The sequence below is a fragment of the Cucurbita moschata genome, unplaced genomic scaffold, assembly GCF_002738365.1.
Source record: "Cucurbita moschata cultivar Rifu unplaced genomic scaffold, Cmos_1.0 Cmo_Scf00025, whole genome shotgun sequence".
Lineage (NCBI taxonomy): Eukaryota > Viridiplantae > Streptophyta > Magnoliopsida > Cucurbitales > Cucurbitaceae > Cucurbita > Cucurbita moschata.
In genome coordinates this window covers 307,213-323,811 of record NW_019268541.1, presented here as the reverse complement: position 1 = coordinate 323,811, position 16,599 = coordinate 307,213, and the positions used below count along the sequence as shown (strand labels likewise).

Here is a 16,599-nt window from a genome sequence, read left to right as displayed (position 1 = left end):
AAGGACACTATCTGCTAGCAGTGAGTTTGGATTGTTACAGTATCACCATTTTTTTTTAAAGCGTCTACTAGGGAGAAGTTTCCACACCCTTATAAGAAATGTTTCGGTCTCCTCCTCAACCGATGTAGGGATCTCCAGCCTCTCACAATCTCCATAGATTATTATTCTATATCAATCTCATTTCTGTACTATACCTACAGTGATCGGAGTGGCATATATCGCGGACGTGTCGACAAGGCTGTTTCGAAATTTCTTCGAGCCAAACTCAACCATTTGAAGCATGAAGTTTTCAAAATGACAGTTTTTGCTTGTGAGTCATGGCTACCACAAAAAGACAGCTCTCCATCTGTGTCTAGCTATGCCAAAGAAAACGTAAGCAAAACCCATCATCTGAAGAACAAACAAACACTGGCTTTCATTCCAACATAGAAACAGATCTGCTTCAGACAAGTATCACAAGATTATGTAAATCATTCACCAATAGTCATTACATGAGCAAGAACCATCTTTGAAGTGATGAAAACGGTTCCTATCTCTAGCAATAATCTCTCTATTGAATATCTTAGATATTAGCTTTGTGGCAGCATGACAATTACGACAGACACGAAGATTTTTAATGATTGTAATTGGTGTACCTGGTTTTGTACTTATCAATCCAAAAGCAATCGCTAATTTCTCACTATGGTGGCTTAGAGCTCCTTCTTTCCATTCTTCATCCATGTCATACAGTACCTCGGATGTATCTGGTACAAATCCGAACTCCTTTAATTGTCTGTCTACTTCTTCCAGCATCTTGTAAATGTTTTCACTTTGCAGATGAACTTTGTCCCCGACCAGGAACTCATGAACGACGTTATCGACTTCGATGGTGGTACAACCAGGAACTTTCTTCATTCCCTTGTCGTTCAATTTTGTTCTTATTCTTGCAACATCATCCCATTTACCAGCCCCTGCATATATGTTGGATAAAAGCACATAAGCTCCAGGATTATCTGGCTCGAGTTCGAAAAGACGTTCGGCAACTATTTCTCCTAACTCGACTCGTCCATGGTCTCTACATGCCCCAAGAAGGGAACCCCAAATGGCTCCATCTGGTTTCATTTCCATGTTTTGTATTAAGGACTCTGCTTCCTCAAACAACCCAGCTCGCCCAAGAAGATCTATCATGCATCCATAATGTTGGGATTTTGGAGATATCTTATAGTCTTGAATCATAGAGCTGAAAAATAGGCGTCCGAGATCAACAAAACCAGCATGTTTACAAGCAGATAAAACACCAACAAAGGTTATCTCATTTGGTTCAATTCCATCACTAGACATTTTTGAGAAAAGCTCAAGAGCTTCATTTGCTTGTCCATGCATTGCTAGCCCACATATCATGGCATTCCAAGAAGCCAAGCTTTTGAAATTCATACCATTAAAGACCTGTCTTGCCGCATCTATATTACCGCATTTAGCATACATATCTATCAGACTCGTCCACAGAGATGTACTGGCTGAGTTGAAGTTTTTGTTTATATAAGCATGTATCCACTTACCGACGTCAATGGCACCTAAACAAGCACAAGACGGAAGAACGTTAAGGAAGGTGATGTCAGTGGGCTCAATACCTGAGGCTAGCATCTCGCGGAATAATGCCAAGGCTTCTTTATAGCTGCACATGTGAGTGTAACCGCCGATCATAACATTCCATGAGATCACATCCCTTTCAGGCATTTCATCAAACAACTCACGAGCAGTCTGAAGATCACCACACTTTGAATACATGTCAATAAGGGCATTTACAAGCTTAAGATTCGAACAAAGCCCGCGATCTTCAATCCAAGAGCGCATCGAATTTCCTAAATCCAGAGCATTTGACTGAGCACAAGCAGAAAGAACGGAGACAATAGTACTCTCATTTGGGGGGACATTTGCTTTCCTCATTTCTTCAAACAACAACAACGCCTCTTTGGATCTACCAGTTTGTGCATATCCAGCAATCATAGCATTCCAGGACACCACATCTCTAACAGGCATTTCATCGAACAGTTTCCGAGCGCGATCCATATAACCCCACAACACATAACCAGCGATTAGTGCAGTGAAAGAAATTGCATCCCTGAAATTACTTTGATCAAAAACCAATTGGGCATAATTTATTTCACCGCTCTGCGCATACATATTGATAAGCGAAGTATGAATGAACACATCAGACACGAACCCAAGCTTCAAAACATGCGCATGAATCTGTTTCCCTTCACGGGCAGAGGCAAGCTTAGCACAAGACTTCAAAAGAAAAGGAAAAGTGTAAGAATTCGGCTCTACCCCGGCATGAATCATTCTGACAAAGAAAACCAAGGCCAGAACGGGCGATAGACTAATCGAAAGCCCTCGAATCATCGAATTCCAAATGAATAAATTGGGCTCTTCAATGGAATTAAATAGAGAAACAGCATAAGAGATATCAGCATAGCGCGAAACAGCGGAAAACTCGATGAGCTTGCTGAGGGCAAACTGAGTGTTGTGGAGGCCAGTCTTGATGATCTGAGCGTGGATTTGTCTGAGAGTTCGAATGCTTCGGCATTTGGAGATAAGCTTGAGAGATGGGTGATCTTGAAGGAGCCTATAAGGCGGGTCGGAAGAAGGAGAGGTGGGTGAAAGTACCAGTGAAGGAGCAGAAGTCGCCATTTTTGGGCGCTACGAAGGCCGTGGCGGTGGCGAGTGCGTTAGAGATAAGGGTCGTTATTATTTGAAATATAGTTGTACGGACTTTCACCCGCCAAAAGCAATATAAATTTTAATTAAATTTTATTCATAATTAAAATATATATAAATTTAATATGACAATATATAAATTAAAAAAAAATATATTTTATTAAATTTAATAATAATAATAATAATTGATCGTACTCGTAACGAACCAAGACAGATAGAGTAGGGTAAAGTTACGGTGTAAGGGGGTTGGATATATGGAGAAAGGGAATATTCATATTCAACCTTTGCTTTGAAGTGTTAGGATGAGGATTCTCCAAGTATTATTAAAGGGGTTTGCCCTTTTTCTTTTTAAGAACATAATAATTTTCCTTTTTCAAAAAAAAAAAAAAAAAATAGAGAGAATAAAGAATTTTTGGAATTATGAAAGCGCATTTACATTTGCATTTGTCTAAGATTTTCGTGTTTCATTATTGGAATATTCATCGTGTCTTGTTTTTACATTTTTGGCCTCTCCTTTTTATTTATTATTCCCCACCCACTTATGCTTACTCGATCCTATGCGCACCCGTTATATTTGTCTATGAAATACAAAATAAAAAATTTATCGTTCTACTTGACTCGTGAACATACTCGTCGGTGTTTAGACAATCTCCGATATTATTTAGAAAGAAATTAGGTATTTTATAATGATTTTATCTCGTTATATTATTTAATTGTCTAGAAACAAATTATTTTTTAGTTATTTATTAAGAGCTCCCCTACATACATGTAGAAAATAAATAAATAAATAAATAATAGATAAAGTTACATCTTATAAAAAGAAAAAGAAACAAAAAACAATAAAATAATAAATAGCCTTTTTGATATTTCCGAAATTTCTGAGGCTGCCCATGTACTCTACCCAGCGTCGGTTCGCCGCAATCCAAATTATTCCAATTTATTTATTTACTATTTTTTTAATAAAAAAAATCTATTTATATTCTAAACTTGCCTAATTAGAGTTGCATCCATTCAATTTTTTTATTTTTATTTTCCTACTAATATTAATAAAAAAGAATATTAATAGAATAATTTTGTTAAGCATACAAATTACAATAAAAATTTAGGTCAATTTTAAATCCTATAAATACTTTTATAATACACCTATGTTTTATAATTTATTGAAAATATGAAAGTTCTTTAAGGAAACTGATACTTTTTCAAATTTAATTGTAATATTTATTTAATTTGAGGAAATTAAAGTTTTAGTAAATATTTGACATATAATTTTGATTTTATTTAACATTTTTAAGTTTATAGCAATTATCGTATAATATACTTTTGGATGATAAAATAATATGAACTTTTAAGTTCTTAAAATGTAAACATGAGTATATTTAGATTTGTATAATTATTTATGCTTACGAATAAGCTTAAGATTACTAGTTCTAAAAGTTGAAATATCAATCGAGAATATTCTAAATGTGTAACAAAATGTTGTAATATACACCATTTCAAGTTTTGATAGCTATGCTTTTATTTATATTTACACAATCCATGCCTAGTATTTAGAATTTGGATTGCCATTTAGTGATCCCGACATTCTCTTACATCCTTTGCGACATCTCACGTGACTTCTCGCTTCTAAAAGTGAAAACTATCCCAGAGATCAAAATAAGTTATTCTAGTCCTTACTCACATACATCTTAGGAAAATTTTCAAGAGGTTACCCAACATAAAATTACTCCAAGTAAAACACGTTTAACTTTAGAGTTCTTATGATTGCACCACCGAAAAGGAAAGTGAACATTATTGGTATAGGTAGTAACTTTCATCCTATTCAGCCTTTCTTAGCTATCTATGCTCGTGATTACTCTCATTCAGATATGGTCTCGGCTCATTCAGATATGGTTTCGACTCATTCATATATCTCTCCTTTACTCGAGTGTCTCGACTAATTTAGACATATATCCTCTATAGACATTCAAATCACCTGAACCCCACCTGAAAAAGAAAAGGAAAGTGGAGATAGAAATTGCATATGTGCATGCATATAAATTGAGCAATGGGAGGGCCAGAGGAAAGGCAGCATGAGGAGGTGAAATGGGATGATGAATCTAAGGAGTGCCCATCTTTTGTTGCATTATTGAAGGGAAAGGGAATTTGGGAGGCTGATGGATGTGCACTTAACAGGAATAGATTCCAATGGGGGAAAGAGAGGCAATTATATAACAATAATAATAACACAATCAACTTTTTGTTTCAGTTGTTTTGTGTTTTATTTAACCCCTTCTTTTGTGAAAGGATTTGGTCCACATAATGAAACTACATGGGGAAGGCTTATTTGGCCAAGTTGGAGCAAACAAAGTCCACCCAACACAAGGGCATCTCACCTAGCTACCACTTCCTACCTAAAACCCCCTGTCCCAACTCCCAAACCCTTTTCTTTTTTCATAATCTCGATCACGAAGCCAAATGTTCAAATCTCACGTATCTAAACTCTACCTATAATTCCTAGTATACACTTGTTGTCCAATTTTTTGGATGTATGTTCTAACCATATTCATCTTCTATATTACCTCTTTCGTCAACTATAATCTATCAACATCTTGAAACTAATAGGTAGAAATAGTGTTTACAAGCCTAGTTTTCAGGAACTAAATAGTTATCCAACATGATTTAAACTAGAATTAATAATATTAAAAAGACCAAAAGTATTCAAGTAATGGAGTTGAACAATATAGATGGCAAAATTTAAACTTGGTTTTCATTAAGACATTAGGGCTAAAACTATATTCAAACCTATATATACTTCAAAAGTGAAAAATGGAATCAATTTATCAGTGACAAAGTTTGGCTTGTCTTCTAGGGTATCTCAAGATACAAAGTAAGGCATTAGTCTAGAGTAAACGCGGAATACTTTTGAGAAAAGTTATTACCCTACAAACAAAAGCACAAGAACTGGAATAATGATTTAAAATACTCATATGATTGCACGAGATGTCTATTTTTCTAGGAATGAAATGTACCTTTCTGAATAGATTTGTATTGCTTAAAGAAATTAATCTACCATGTGAAGTTTTCAATAAGATATATATGTATATTATAGATAATAGGGGGCACCTATGCCCAACGCAAGCCCCGAACAAAAGAAACATAAAAAAAAATTTAGTATTAAGCTCACCTGAAGATTCAAATTTGGGATATCTAAGCCGGTATGCCTAAGAGACTCCAAGCTCTTACCAACCGGGTTGCCCGTCGGGCCAAACGTTTTCTGTGTTAAGAATAAAAAGATAATCAACTTCCGGGAATCACATGAGGAGGAAACCATCTATGTAAAGGCAAGGGAATAAAAGAAACACCACCATAAAATGGACCCCGACACTGAGAAGTTGGCCAACTATATAAACCCCCCGCTCCCCCAGCTAACAAATTCAACAAACTCACTTCTAACAATTTTGAATTCTCTTCCACCAATTCAATTCACCTATTACCCAACAGAACCATTCTTTATTACATCCATCTTTTCTTCATCAAGGTGAGCTTCCTACTTCAGTCGTCAAATTCCTTTCTTTTTTTTTTCTTTTTTTTTTTCTCCATTGGCCTTCTGTTATTAGGGAAGAAAAAAGCTCTTGGGATTCAACCTCCCCCCTCCCCTCCCCCACCCCCCACAAAAGAAATATATGTGTGTTTACATTAGCCATCGACAAGGCATTTGGGGAAAAGGGTACTCAAATTTTGAAGTCTTAAGTTTCTTCTCTCTCTCTCTCTTTTTTTTTTTTGGCACTCCAATTGCATTCATAGAGCTTGAACATTGTTGAAGATTATGACAGAGTTTTAGACCCCTTGTGCAGTTTTTTATTTGATTCTCTCTCAACTTATGGATAATGGTATTTTGATATATAGAAGGGAATGAGCTGGTCAGCAGGAGACTGGATATGCAACGTTTGCCAGAACGTAAATTTCAAGAAAAGAGAAGCATGTCATCGTTGCAGTTACCCCAAGTATGGAGGCCCAGACCCTTCAACTTACAGTTACAACAAGACGGAGGTGTTGGCCGGAGACTGGTACTGCACTGCCGTCAGCTGCGGAGCTCACAATTACGCCAGCCGCCCGAACTGCTTTAGATGTGGTGCATTTAAGTCCGTCTATCCTGGTGATTATGGCGCCTACATGATGGGTTCCGATCAGTATGGATCTGATGCAAGCATCCCACCTGGATGGAAATCTGGAGACTGGGTTTGCCCTAGGTACATACACAACAATAAACTTTACAATAAAAGTTTATCAAAACAGTAAAGCCATTCAAATGGAAATATAATTCACACCTGCATTACTTTCAGCGACAGAATTTCAAATTCCTTACTCAAAAGATCACGCTGAAAACGAACAATAAAATTGGTTGATGTTGTTTAAACTCGCACCAGTATTCAATGTGTTTAATTAACATGTAATGTTGAACTGAAAGAAAAAAACATATAATGTTGTGTTGTACAGAATTGGATGCGGAATACATAATTATGCAAGCAGGATGGAGTGTTTTAAATGCAAAACACCAAGAGGTTTCGGTGAGTTTATATCAATGAAGAACATAATTTGCACCTTTTTGTTATCTACTGCCCCTCAAAAAGTGTTTAATTTACCGTGTGTCACTTGGGTGTGATTCAATTTTGGGTGCTCTATCTTTTAGGTGGTGCAGTTTAAAGCGGGAAGGAATTTTGGAAGGCTCTCCTTATGCGATTATATCGTCTTCTTGGCATCCGATCCCTATCCAAATGCTGCCTTTTGTTTTCCTTTTCTTTTTGTAATGACTAACAACAATAATGTTAAGCCCTTAGAATGCTCCTCGATATAGATATCATGGGTGGAGGCCCATTTTCCCCTCTTTAGCATTGCAACATAGCTTGATACTCTCTCTCTCTCTCTCTCTCTCTCTCTCTCTCTCTCTCTATCCAATGGATGCGCAAAACAAGAACAAACATATCCAAATACTGTTTGGAATGTCAATGGTTGCTTTAAACACAGAATCAAATTGAAATGGAAACTATTATGTCAGCATATAGAAGCTTTGAGATTGAACCAGGGGGAAGGTTGAGAGGGTGGGGTGTTGATTAAGATTCAGAATCTGTGTGAATAGCAAGCTCCTAATAAGATAGACTCAACTTTCAGCTCAATAATTTATGGTTCTTCAACCATCAAATCTCAAAGAAATAGATTCTTATGTATAAAAATAGATAAGAACCAGATGCCCCACTTCAACGGACATTAATGAAAACGCCCTTCTAATAACATTATTAGGCTCAAATTGCGAGTCAAACCCAACTTTCATCAGTGGCTGTAAAGAAGATTTGGTGTCCCCTAGAAAAAACTCGAATCTCTAGAGAACCTTTGCAGGTGAATTATGTAGCATAATTCGCCTTCATTATCTAATTAGGCTATTTTACTTTGGGGATTCCGATTCACCTATCATAGAAAATTCCTCACCTGAACTTGTACAAGAACAGATCCAAAATACACATAGCTACCAAGACCATCTCTACACATTTCAAAAAAGAAAAAAGGTTCGTTGCAAAACTTTTACGAAATCGAAAATCATATCAAGAACAAGTTCTAAATGTACGAAGTTTGAATGGCGGTAGTTTTTATGAATTTGAATCGTCTCTTACATTACTTTCCCGCTTTCGATTTTCGTCGCAACACCTTCAATCTCAGTGGAAAAGCGAGAGTCGCCTCCATCGCCTCATAAACAAACTTCATCATCTGTAAAATACAAGAACGAGATGGAATTCAGAGTCAGAGAAGATACTAAAAAAAAAAGAAAATTACCAAATCAAACGAAAATTAAACTCAACAGACGATTCATGATGAACAACGTTCCAAGGTCTAGAGTTCCAGTCTTCAAATGCATCGAGAAAACATGACCTTTCCAATTCGCTCAGCATAGTCCATTTTATGTCTATACCGTTTATTTTAACCAAATAATAATAATAATAATAATAATAACTTTTAGATATTCATAAAACCCAACATTTTAGATTTTTTTTAATTTATTCTTTATATCGACTAAGTTTAAACTGAAAAAAAAATGTTTAAAAAAAAAATCCAAACATTATAAATAAATTTCAGCTTTATTTCATTTTATTTTCAGAACTTTATTTTCTTTTTCTCTAAATATTTCATTTAAGTCCTTGTCACCATATTTTTCTAAATTATTTGAAAAATAGGCAAATATTTTATTATGTATGAGGTCTGAAAATAAATTTCAGTTTTTTTATTTTTTTTATTTTTTGTTTTTATTTTTTACAAATCTAATTATATAAAAAAAAATTAAGAGACAAAAATAAAATAAATATGATAATTTAGACAGTGGACTGGCTTCCATGTTCTTCTAAAGAGAGCTTGATGCTGTGGTCTATGTTGGTTCCTGTTTATATTTCATCCTTCGTGCCTCCAATCAACACATTTTCGAGGATTATTGGGAGTGAGTCCCACATTGACATTTAATTCATGCCTCTAATCAACACATTGTCAAAGATTATTGGGAGTGCGTCCATTTAATTCATGCCTCCAATCAACACATTGTCGAAGATTATTGGAAGTGAGTCCCACCTTGGCTAATTTTGGCTAATTTTGGGATTGATCATGAGTTTATGACCAAGGAATACTATCTTTCTCTATTGGTACGAGGCCTTTTGGAGAAGGCCAAAGCAAAACCATGAGAGCTTGGGCTTAAAGTGGGCAATATCATACCATTGTGAAGAGCCGTGATTCCTAACACACGTAAAGTATATAGCTTGTGAGCTAAGCTTTCTCATGGAGATGTCCCGCAGATCTTGACCATTTAATGGCTGCTTTGGCCAACGCATCCATGGGGTCAATGCATTTTTCCAGAATGGGGTCATCTGGAGGAAGAAGATTAAGGAGTTCATCAGAAGCAAGGATTACCATATTCACAGCCCTTGTCAATAGAACATGAACAGCAATTCTCAACAGATTTCTTGCTCCTTCGTGATCCCTTTTATGGAAAGCTTCCACTGCAGAAATTACTATATGCTCCATGGTTGCCTCGTCCGGCACGACGACATCGAAGCCCTGAAAGAACACGAGGAATTCAGAAGAAATGTTTGGGATCGTTTAGTAAATAGTGTAGAAAAATGTTGAGGATTGTTGGGAGGAGTCTGTAACGATCCAGATCCACCGCTAGTAGATATTGTCCTCTTTGGGCCTTCCCTTTCGAGCTTCCCCTCAAGGCTTTAAAACGCGTCTACTTGTCCTCTTTGGGCTTTCCCTTTCGAGCTTTCGAGCTTCCCCTCAAGGCTTTAAAACGCGTCTACTAGGAGAAGGTTTCCACACCCTTATAAAGGGTGAGATTTGTTCTCCTCCCCAACCAATGTGGGACATCAAAATCCACCCCCTTCAGGGCTCAGCGTCCTCGCTGGCACTCGTTCCTTTCTCCAATCAACGTGGGACCACCATCAAATCCACCCCCCTTTGGGGCCCAGCGTCCTTACTGGCACACTACCTCGTGTCTACCCCCCTTCAGGTAACAACGAGAAGGCTGACACATCGTTCAGTGTCTGGCTCTGATACCATTCGTAACGACCCAAATCTACCGCTAGTAGATATTGTCCTCTTTAGGCTTTCCCTTTCAGGCTTTCACTCAAGGCTTTAAAACGGTCTACTAGGGGAAGGTTTCTACACCCTTATAAAAGGGTGATTTGTTCTCCTCCCCAACAAATGTGGGACATCACAGAGTCTCACACGACGACACCTTCATTGGTATGAGGCCTTTTGGGAAAGTACAAAGTAAACCCATGAGAGCTTATACTCAAAGCCGACAATATTATACCATTATGGAGAGTCATGATTCATAACACGATGTCAGAACCATGCCCTTAAACTCGAAGGTGTATTCAAAAGTGACTCAAGTGTCGAACAAAGAGTGTACTTTATTCGAGAACTTTAGAGAAGGGGTCGAGCCTCTCGTGGTAAAAACTAGAGTATCAGCCATGAGCAGTGAATGTATTTACAAAACCTGCTTTTGTAGCCTCTCGTGGTAAAAACCAGTTAATGTTGATGTATCAGTTGCAAGCAGGCCAATCCGGACATTGCTACCTGCTTCAAGTTGCTTAAGCTTAGCCTCATTAAGCTCCCTAGCTACACAATCTCCGACGTGAAGGAAAGGTAATTTGCAGCTCTCAGATGTGTCACCAAGCCACCTATGTGAAAGATGGCAAGGTGTAATTAGGCATCGAGCTCCCGACTGCTCGAGAAACGCCGTTTTCTGCTTCAAATTCTCGATGATCATGGCATCACTATGAGGAATTCCCTTGTCTAATACTGGATCGCTGCAGACAACAAAAGGTATGCTCTCTTCTCCATCCTTCCTACTCCACCAAACGAGCTTTTCCATGAAAAGTAGAGTGGAAAAAACCGACACTCCCCCTATGACACCCACAGTATTTGGCTGGACAAGAAGGGGCTTAAGAGTTCGAGTTTTCGACAGAGATTTTCCTGAACTCGACATCTTCTTGGATGCTGCTAAGTTGTCATTCTCATCAGTTTGAATAACAGAGAAGATCTGTACAGATAAATACAGGTTTAATCTCCTTCTAAACCGAAAAATGCTCTCATTGGCATTTCGTCGAACACCTGCTGGGCAATTCAATGCACAAAATGACATAGCCATACCACCATCAAGCATGATTCAACTCGACATTCAAGGCGTTGAATCAACAGAGACGAAAAGCAACAATTATTGCAGACTATAGCGTGTTAGATAGATAGTTTAGTAAGGGAAAATGGTGTCGAGCAAAACCAGGTAAGACATGAAAAGAAGCTTACATTATTGAAAATCTGTCATATCTAAGCTTCTTCTCAGCAGTGAAACGCTGTCAGCCGTTGAAGAGAAGAACGACAAAAATGGAGGGATCCAGGAGGTGGGGCAGAGCACCGGATAGAATCACTCTGCTTTCAAAGCCCTCCAATCCCCTTCTCACACCATACTCAATTTTTTATTTTTTGTTCTTAAAAATTACATTTTTAAATACTTTTTATTCATCTTTGTTAAATTAATGTGTACAAAAAAGCGAATTGGAAAATGGGTATTTGGTTATTTAATTTAAAATGATCTCCGCCATGTAAAATAAAAAAAGGAATTGAAAATTGAATTCCATGGAAGGCCGTCTATGACGATGATTTTGTTGCTGCTCTTCCACTTCTCTTACGCTCTCTCTTCTTCTTCTTCTTCCAATTCCTTCTGAGAAGAACACCAATGGGGGAAGATTTGCGTAAACGTAACACTGATTGCGTCTATTTCTTGGCTTCACCTCTTACCTGCAAGAAGGTCGGCTTTTCTCGCTTAATAAATAACAATCGTACCCCTTTTCACGTTACAATTCCTTCTCGATGTGAACACCGGAGAATTTGGTTCATGCTTCCATTATCTTATCACTACTGTGAGGATCTTGCTCTGCATTTGAAGGATTTTTTGTTGCATTCCGTCGAAATGCATCGGCATGATTATGTGTTTGAATTTACGCTGTCGATCATTAGATTTCTCGGTATTAATGTGGAATCGGGTTTTCGTGTTTATGTTTATGCATCGGCAACTGTTTTTTTTTTTTCAGGGTTTTGATTGTGAGTATCGGCACAGCGAGATTGCTAGGCTGAACCCTAGAGATTGTTACTACTGGCTGGCGGGAAACTGCTTAAATGCAGCCTGTGGTTTTCGGCATCCGGTAAGCTGACTATCTGTTTGTTAATATTCACCTGAGCTTGGTTGCAGTCGATGCCTGATTCATCTACCTTGTTTATACATGTTTAGCAATGAAACTTGTTTGGTCTGAACTCTTTCTTTGAATCTTCCAAGACTAAATTTAGGTTGAATTTACTGCCATTTTGTTGAAATTCTTTTCCTGGTTCTCAAGTTTGCATATGCCCTGTTCTGCTTTTGCTTGAAGGCTCAATCCCCATAGCTTTGGTATCTGTAATCACAAATTTGTGCATGTCAGGATGCAACTAAGAACATAGTTTTTTGTTTTGTAAATTTCATTTTGGAATGTAAGTTGTTTGGAAAGTAAGCAATGTTCTAGAGAATGTATTGTGCTAATTTAAGACATAAATTGAGGAAGTGATACTGTTTTTCGTTACTTTGTCACGCAATAAACAGCGGTGGTTTTCGTTTTTCCAAATATGTATTATAGCTCATCTTTATGGATGGATCCAAGAGCTAAGTATCTACACTGAAGGAGGTGGATTGTGAGATCCCACGTCGGTTGGAGAGGAGAACGAAACATTATTTATAAGGGTGTAGAAACCTCTCCCTAACATGTTTTAAAAACCTTGAGGGGAAGCCCGAAAGTGAAAGCCCAAAGAGAACAATATCTCAGTTAGAATGAAACATTCTTTATAAGGATGTGGAAACCTTTCCCTAACGCGTTTTAAAAACTTTGAGGGGAAGCCTGAAAGTAAAACCCCAAAGAGAACAATATCTCGGTTGGGGAGGAGAATGAAACATTCTTTATAAGGATGTGGAAACCTCTCCCTAGCGTGTTTTAAAAACCTTGAGGGGAAGCCCAAAAGTGAAACCCCAAAGAGAACAATATCAGCTAACGGTGAACTTGGGCCGTTACACAAAGAATCTCATGCATTTCAGTAGATTGTTACAAATGCAAATATTATAATGTTTTGTTGACCTTGTTCTAGGTGGTGAACACAAGTAATAATAAGAACTTGGGCCCTTACCTTGTGATTATCAATTTAAGTTGATGGTCTTCTAGGAACTTTATCATGCTCTCATTATGTAATACCATTGTGTTTAAAATTTTTGTTTTCCTTTTTCTCCTTAGCCAATGGATAGTCCTGCTGGAGCAGTGTTAGAATCTTCTCAATGTTCTGTACCTGTGAACAAGACAATCATTCCCTGTTATTTTTATTTCAATGGCTGCTGCAGTAAAGGTGATACATGCTCTTATTTGCATGCCAATGATATTTCTCTTGCTACAAGATCTACAAAGACAGTATTTCCTAGCGGCAACGCGTCGTCCTCTGAGGATAAAACAGCTTCAGGAAACAAAAAAGGACTAGCCTCTACCGACGCAGATGCATTTCTTCATCCATCGAAGAACGTAGCTGGTCCGAAAATTGATGTTACATTTCAATGCTCGAGTCTCGGTCAACCTTCTGAAAATGTTTCACATCAAAGTGCCTCTGCAAAGATCTTGTTGCTTGAGTGTGAAAAAGTGGCTGTTGATGAGCTTGTCTCCTCGTCTCCAGCTGTGGGATCTAATGACAGTACATCTCATATACATGCTGTTGCAGATCAGAGTTATGAGGAGCCGATGACGGACAGTACTGAGGAAGGCAACCTATCCCCTGGCTTTGACGTCGTCGTAGGTGATGGGTCGGGGAATTTGGCTAGCCACGATGATCCAGAGTACATCCTGTCAACTAATCTGGAACAGAGAGAACAGGATCCCGGATTGTGCAGGGAAAACTTTGAAGACCATATTGCCTATGAGCCAATGCATTCTGATTTAGAACTTCTTTATGAACATGAGATGCACTCATACAACCACTTAGAGACCGAACCTGTTCTTTTCAATGACAGAAACATCATCAGCTGTCCGAGAGGGAAACTCATCAAGTCCATGTTTTCTCAAAAGAAAAGGCTCACCCTCGTGAATCTAGATTCGGAGGAATGGAATCATGCCGACCTTCGAAGCTATCTGCAGAGAGACAGCGTTTCTGGCAACCGTTCGATTGTTAGTTTATCAAGGAGAAGAAATCAATTGTCATGTCGAATGAGTGGAAACTTTGTGAAACCTCGGAAGCCTGGTTTGTATCAACCACCCCTTGGAAGAAGACTAGCATTACAGGTCGGGAAGATTTCTAGAGTATCACCTCCAGAAAACATAACCTTTTCAAATGGTTTTAGTCAATATGGATCGTTCAGACACTCAAGACAACACAGACCCTGCGGTCACTACGACGAGTACGCTCCGACCACACCACAACAAACATTGTCAAACATGTCAAGAAAATCCATCTCGAGGGAACCTGTCGTAAGGGATCGTGGATTGAATCCGAAGTCAGTTCCATTCAAAGGACCGAAAACCCTTTCGCAGATCAAAGAAGAGAAGCGAAAAGTAGAAGAAAATGGAGGGTTCTCAATCGAAAAACGCCGTTCGATCGGAGCTGCATCATCTTCTACCGACTTTAGAGGGCCAAAACCTTTAAGTGATATCCTGAAAGACAAAAGGAAGGTGGAGGAGGAGGAGGAGCTGGTGAAGGAAATGAATAGAAATCATATATTGCTTTAGTTAGTGTTAGCTGAAACAGAAGCTCAACTTGAGTGTCTATGGCGGCCTTGCCATTCTTTTAACGGTCTTCATTCAGTATTTGAATGTATGCATCTGATCCTTAAACTTCCATATTCAGTTTAGGGTAAAATTGTTTTAGGTTGTAAATAGTCAAATAATATAATTATTATTTTTTAAAATTTTATATTTCTTTCATTACTATTGTTTCATATTTTCTAAAAAAAAAAAAACATTTTTTAAATTATATAAAAAAAAAAATTAATTGTATTATTTAATGCTTAATTAAAAATTATTTAAAAAAACGTAATTTAAAAAAATTAAAACGGATTAGAAGCTAAATCATGAAATAATCAATTATTGATCTAATTTGGAGTATTCTTTTGGTCAAATTAGTTTCACTAATTATGGATTTTTGTTGTCTAATCCAATTAATTCTATTTTTAGGTTTGACTAAATATATCCAATTTTGTTAATCTTTTATTTTAGTTATTTCAGTTAAAATTTAGTTAATATGTTTTCAATTAATTTTTCTAAAAATAATTAATCTCTATCAATATTTTTTTATATAAAATTTTGGAAACAAATAAAAATTACATAAAAAGAACATATTTTATTAAAATTTAATGAAATTACGAAATAAAATTTAAATATTTCAAATTACAATAGTAAAATGTAAAATAAATTGAATATTAAAGTATATAAACTAAAATAATATTTTAATAATTAAAAAAATTAAAAAAAATAATGAAAAAGGGAATAAAAAGAATAATATCTATTTATGGAGAGAAATTGATGGTTACTGACTTGGTCAACTGAGTTTTTTTTGTTTTTTTTTTCTTTTTTTATCCAATTCCAATATTAAAAAAAAGGAATAAATAAATAAAATTTATATTTTTAACCAATTTTCCCCAACTGAAATTTTGTTGGTTTTATAAAATAAAACAAAGCCCAACGAACCAAAACCAAAAAATAAAAATAAAAGAAAAGAAAAAAAAAATCGGATCTTTTTCTATTATTTCTCCTTCTTGGATCTCCGATTACACAATAAACATGGCGGGGTTACAGAGGTCCGCCGTGTCATTCCGGCGACAGGGCTCCTCCGGCTTGGTCTGGGACGACAGATTCTTCAGTGGCGAATTGACACCGACAATGCGCCGTCATGAAGAACAACCTCAACGTGACGCTCTTTTCCTTTCCGGAGAATTGAGGCCTTCTCGCAACGTTGGATCCGCCTCCACCTTTGAACGGTCACGATCTTCCGCCTCCCATAGAATAGAGGCTATATCCCCGTCACGCTCGCCGACCGCCGCCAACCCATCTTCACCGAAGTTCACTGGCTGCGGCTTCTGCGGCGTGTTTGGCCGACCCATCGGCGGTGCTCGCCAACACAAATCCAAGCATTGATCGGAGTAATTTTATTTCGTTCAAAATGGAATTTATTTCAATTTTAAAAATTAAAAATTAAAAAAAAAAAAAAAAAAAAAACCCTTTTTTAGGAACCCATTTGTAACTGCGAAAATTACAGACATATATAAAAATATTATGAACTTCCACATTTAAATCAGATGTTTATGTTTATGTTTTTTTTTTTTTTTTTTTT

The 16,599-nt window shown here is 37.1% G+C and overlaps 5 protein-coding genes and 1 long non-coding RNA gene across 11 annotated transcripts; 3 read left to right on the top strand and 3 right to left on the bottom strand.

Annotated features, from left to right (window-relative positions):
* Positions 1–413: 413 nt before the first annotated feature.
* LOC111461670 (pentatricopeptide repeat-containing protein At1g08070, chloroplastic) lies at positions 414–2,691 on the bottom strand. Its single transcript, XM_023105277.1, has one exon. The coding sequence runs from the start codon at positions 2,668–2,670 to the stop codon at positions 475–477; it is 2,196 nt and encodes a 731-aa protein (XP_022961045.1). The 5' UTR covers positions 2,671–2,691; the 3' UTR covers positions 414–474.
* A 1,741-nt stretch (positions 2,692–4,432) lies between these two features.
* LOC111461691 lies at positions 4,433–8,637 on the bottom strand. Of its 3 annotated transcripts, none has more exons than XR_002713631.1 (4): positions 8,533–8,637; positions 8,343–8,436; positions 6,676–6,922; positions 4,433–5,950 (listed from the first exon to the last, which is right to left on the bottom strand). It is a non-coding gene; the product is annotated as an uncharacterized LOC111461691 (long non-coding RNA). The 3 variants fall into 3 exon arrangements; XR_002713633.1 differs by having other exon boundaries at positions 6,709–6,922; XR_002713632.1 differs by having other exon boundaries at positions 5,639–5,950; positions 8,529–8,626.
* LOC111461687 (zinc finger Ran-binding domain-containing protein 2-like) lies at positions 5,974–7,565 on the top strand. Of its 2 annotated transcripts, none has more exons than XM_023105301.1 (4): positions 5,974–6,214; positions 6,586–6,926; positions 7,174–7,244; positions 7,367–7,565. In XM_023105301.1, exons 2-4 carry the CDS (start codon positions 6,589–6,591, stop codon positions 7,378–7,380), a joined length of 423 nt encoding a protein of 140 aa, XP_022961069.1. In that variant the 5' UTR covers positions 5,974–6,214; positions 6,586–6,588; the 3' UTR covers positions 7,381–7,565. The 2 variants fall into 2 exon arrangements, with proteins under 2 accessions (XP_022961069.1, XP_022961068.1); XM_023105300.1 differs by having other exon boundaries at positions 5,981–6,214; positions 6,583–6,926.
* Positions 8,638–9,443: 806 nt separating the features above from the next.
* On the bottom strand, positions 9,444–11,400 carry LOC111461681. The gene is made up of 2 exons (XM_023105291.1): positions 10,712–11,400; positions 9,444–9,768 (listed from the first exon to the last, which is right to left on the bottom strand). Exons 1-2 carry the CDS (start codon positions 11,378–11,380, stop codon positions 9,478–9,480), a joined length of 960 nt encoding a protein of 319 aa, XP_022961059.1. The 5' UTR covers positions 11,381–11,400; the 3' UTR covers positions 9,444–9,477.
* Positions 11,397–15,136, top strand: LOC111461673 (zinc finger CCCH domain-containing protein 34-like). Of its 3 annotated transcripts, none has more exons than XM_023105281.1 (3): positions 11,397–11,497; positions 12,306–12,416; positions 13,527–15,136. In XM_023105281.1, the coding sequence occupies exon 3, from the start codon at positions 13,530–13,532 to the stop codon at positions 14,997–14,999; it is 1,470 nt and encodes a 489-aa protein (XP_022961049.1). In that variant the 5' UTR covers positions 11,397–11,497; positions 12,306–12,416; positions 13,527–13,529; the 3' UTR covers positions 15,000–15,136. The 3 variants fall into 3 exon arrangements, with proteins under 3 accessions (XP_022961049.1, XP_022961050.1, XP_022961048.1); XM_023105282.1 differs by lacking the exon at positions 11,397–11,497 and adding an exon at positions 11,790–12,022 and having other exon boundaries at positions 13,631–15,136; XM_023105280.1 differs by lacking the exon at positions 11,397–11,497 and adding an exon at positions 11,795–12,022.
* A 913-nt stretch (positions 15,137–16,049) lies between these two features.
* LOC111461328 (MAPK kinase substrate protein At1g80180-like) lies at positions 16,050–16,403 on the top strand. The gene has a single exon (XM_023104825.1). It carries the CDS (start codon positions 16,050–16,052, stop codon positions 16,401–16,403), a length of 354 nt encoding a protein of 117 aa, XP_022960593.1.
* The last annotated feature ends 196 nt before the right edge of the window (positions 16,404–16,599 follow it).

What these genes read in the sequence shown, in the direction of transcription:
- LOC111461670 (XM_023105277.1), bottom strand. Translation starts at nt 2,670, where the DNA reads ATGGCGACTTCTGCTCCTTCACTGGTACTTTCACCCACCTCTCCTTCT.
- LOC111461687 (XM_023105301.1), top strand. Translation starts at nt 6,589, where the DNA reads ATGAGCTGGTCAGCAGGAGACTGGATATGCAACGTTTGCCAGAACGTA. An exon ending in GGAGACTGGGTTTGCCCTAG is followed by an intron (nt 6,927 to 7,173) that starts GTACATACACAA and finishes TGTGTTGTACAG; the next exon opens with AATTGGATGCGGAATACATA.
- LOC111461681 (XM_023105291.1), bottom strand. Translation starts at nt 11,380, where the DNA reads ATGCTTGATGGTGGTATGGCTATGTCATTTTGTGCATTGAATTGCCCA. An exon ending in ACGAGAGGCTACAAAAGCAG is followed by an intron (nt 9,769 to 10,711) that starts GTTTTGTAAATA and finishes GTGTTCTTTCAG; the next exon opens with GGCTTCGATGTCGTCGTGCC.
- LOC111461673 (XM_023105280.1), top strand. Translation starts at nt 11,951, where the DNA reads ATGGGGGAAGATTTGCGTAAACGTAACACTGATTGCGTCTATTTCTTG. An exon ending in CACCTCTTACCTGCAAGAAG is followed by an intron (nt 12,023 to 12,305) that starts GTCGGCTTTTCT and finishes TTTTTTTTTCAG; the next exon opens with GGTTTTGATTGTGAGTATCG. An exon ending in CCTGTGGTTTTCGGCATCCG is followed by an intron (nt 12,417 to 13,526) that starts GTAAGCTGACTA and finishes TTTTCTCCTTAG; the next exon opens with CCAATGGATAGTCCTGCTGG.
- LOC111461328 (XM_023104825.1), top strand. Translation starts at nt 16,050, where the DNA reads ATGGCGGGGTTACAGAGGTCCGCCGTGTCATTCCGGCGACAGGGCTCC.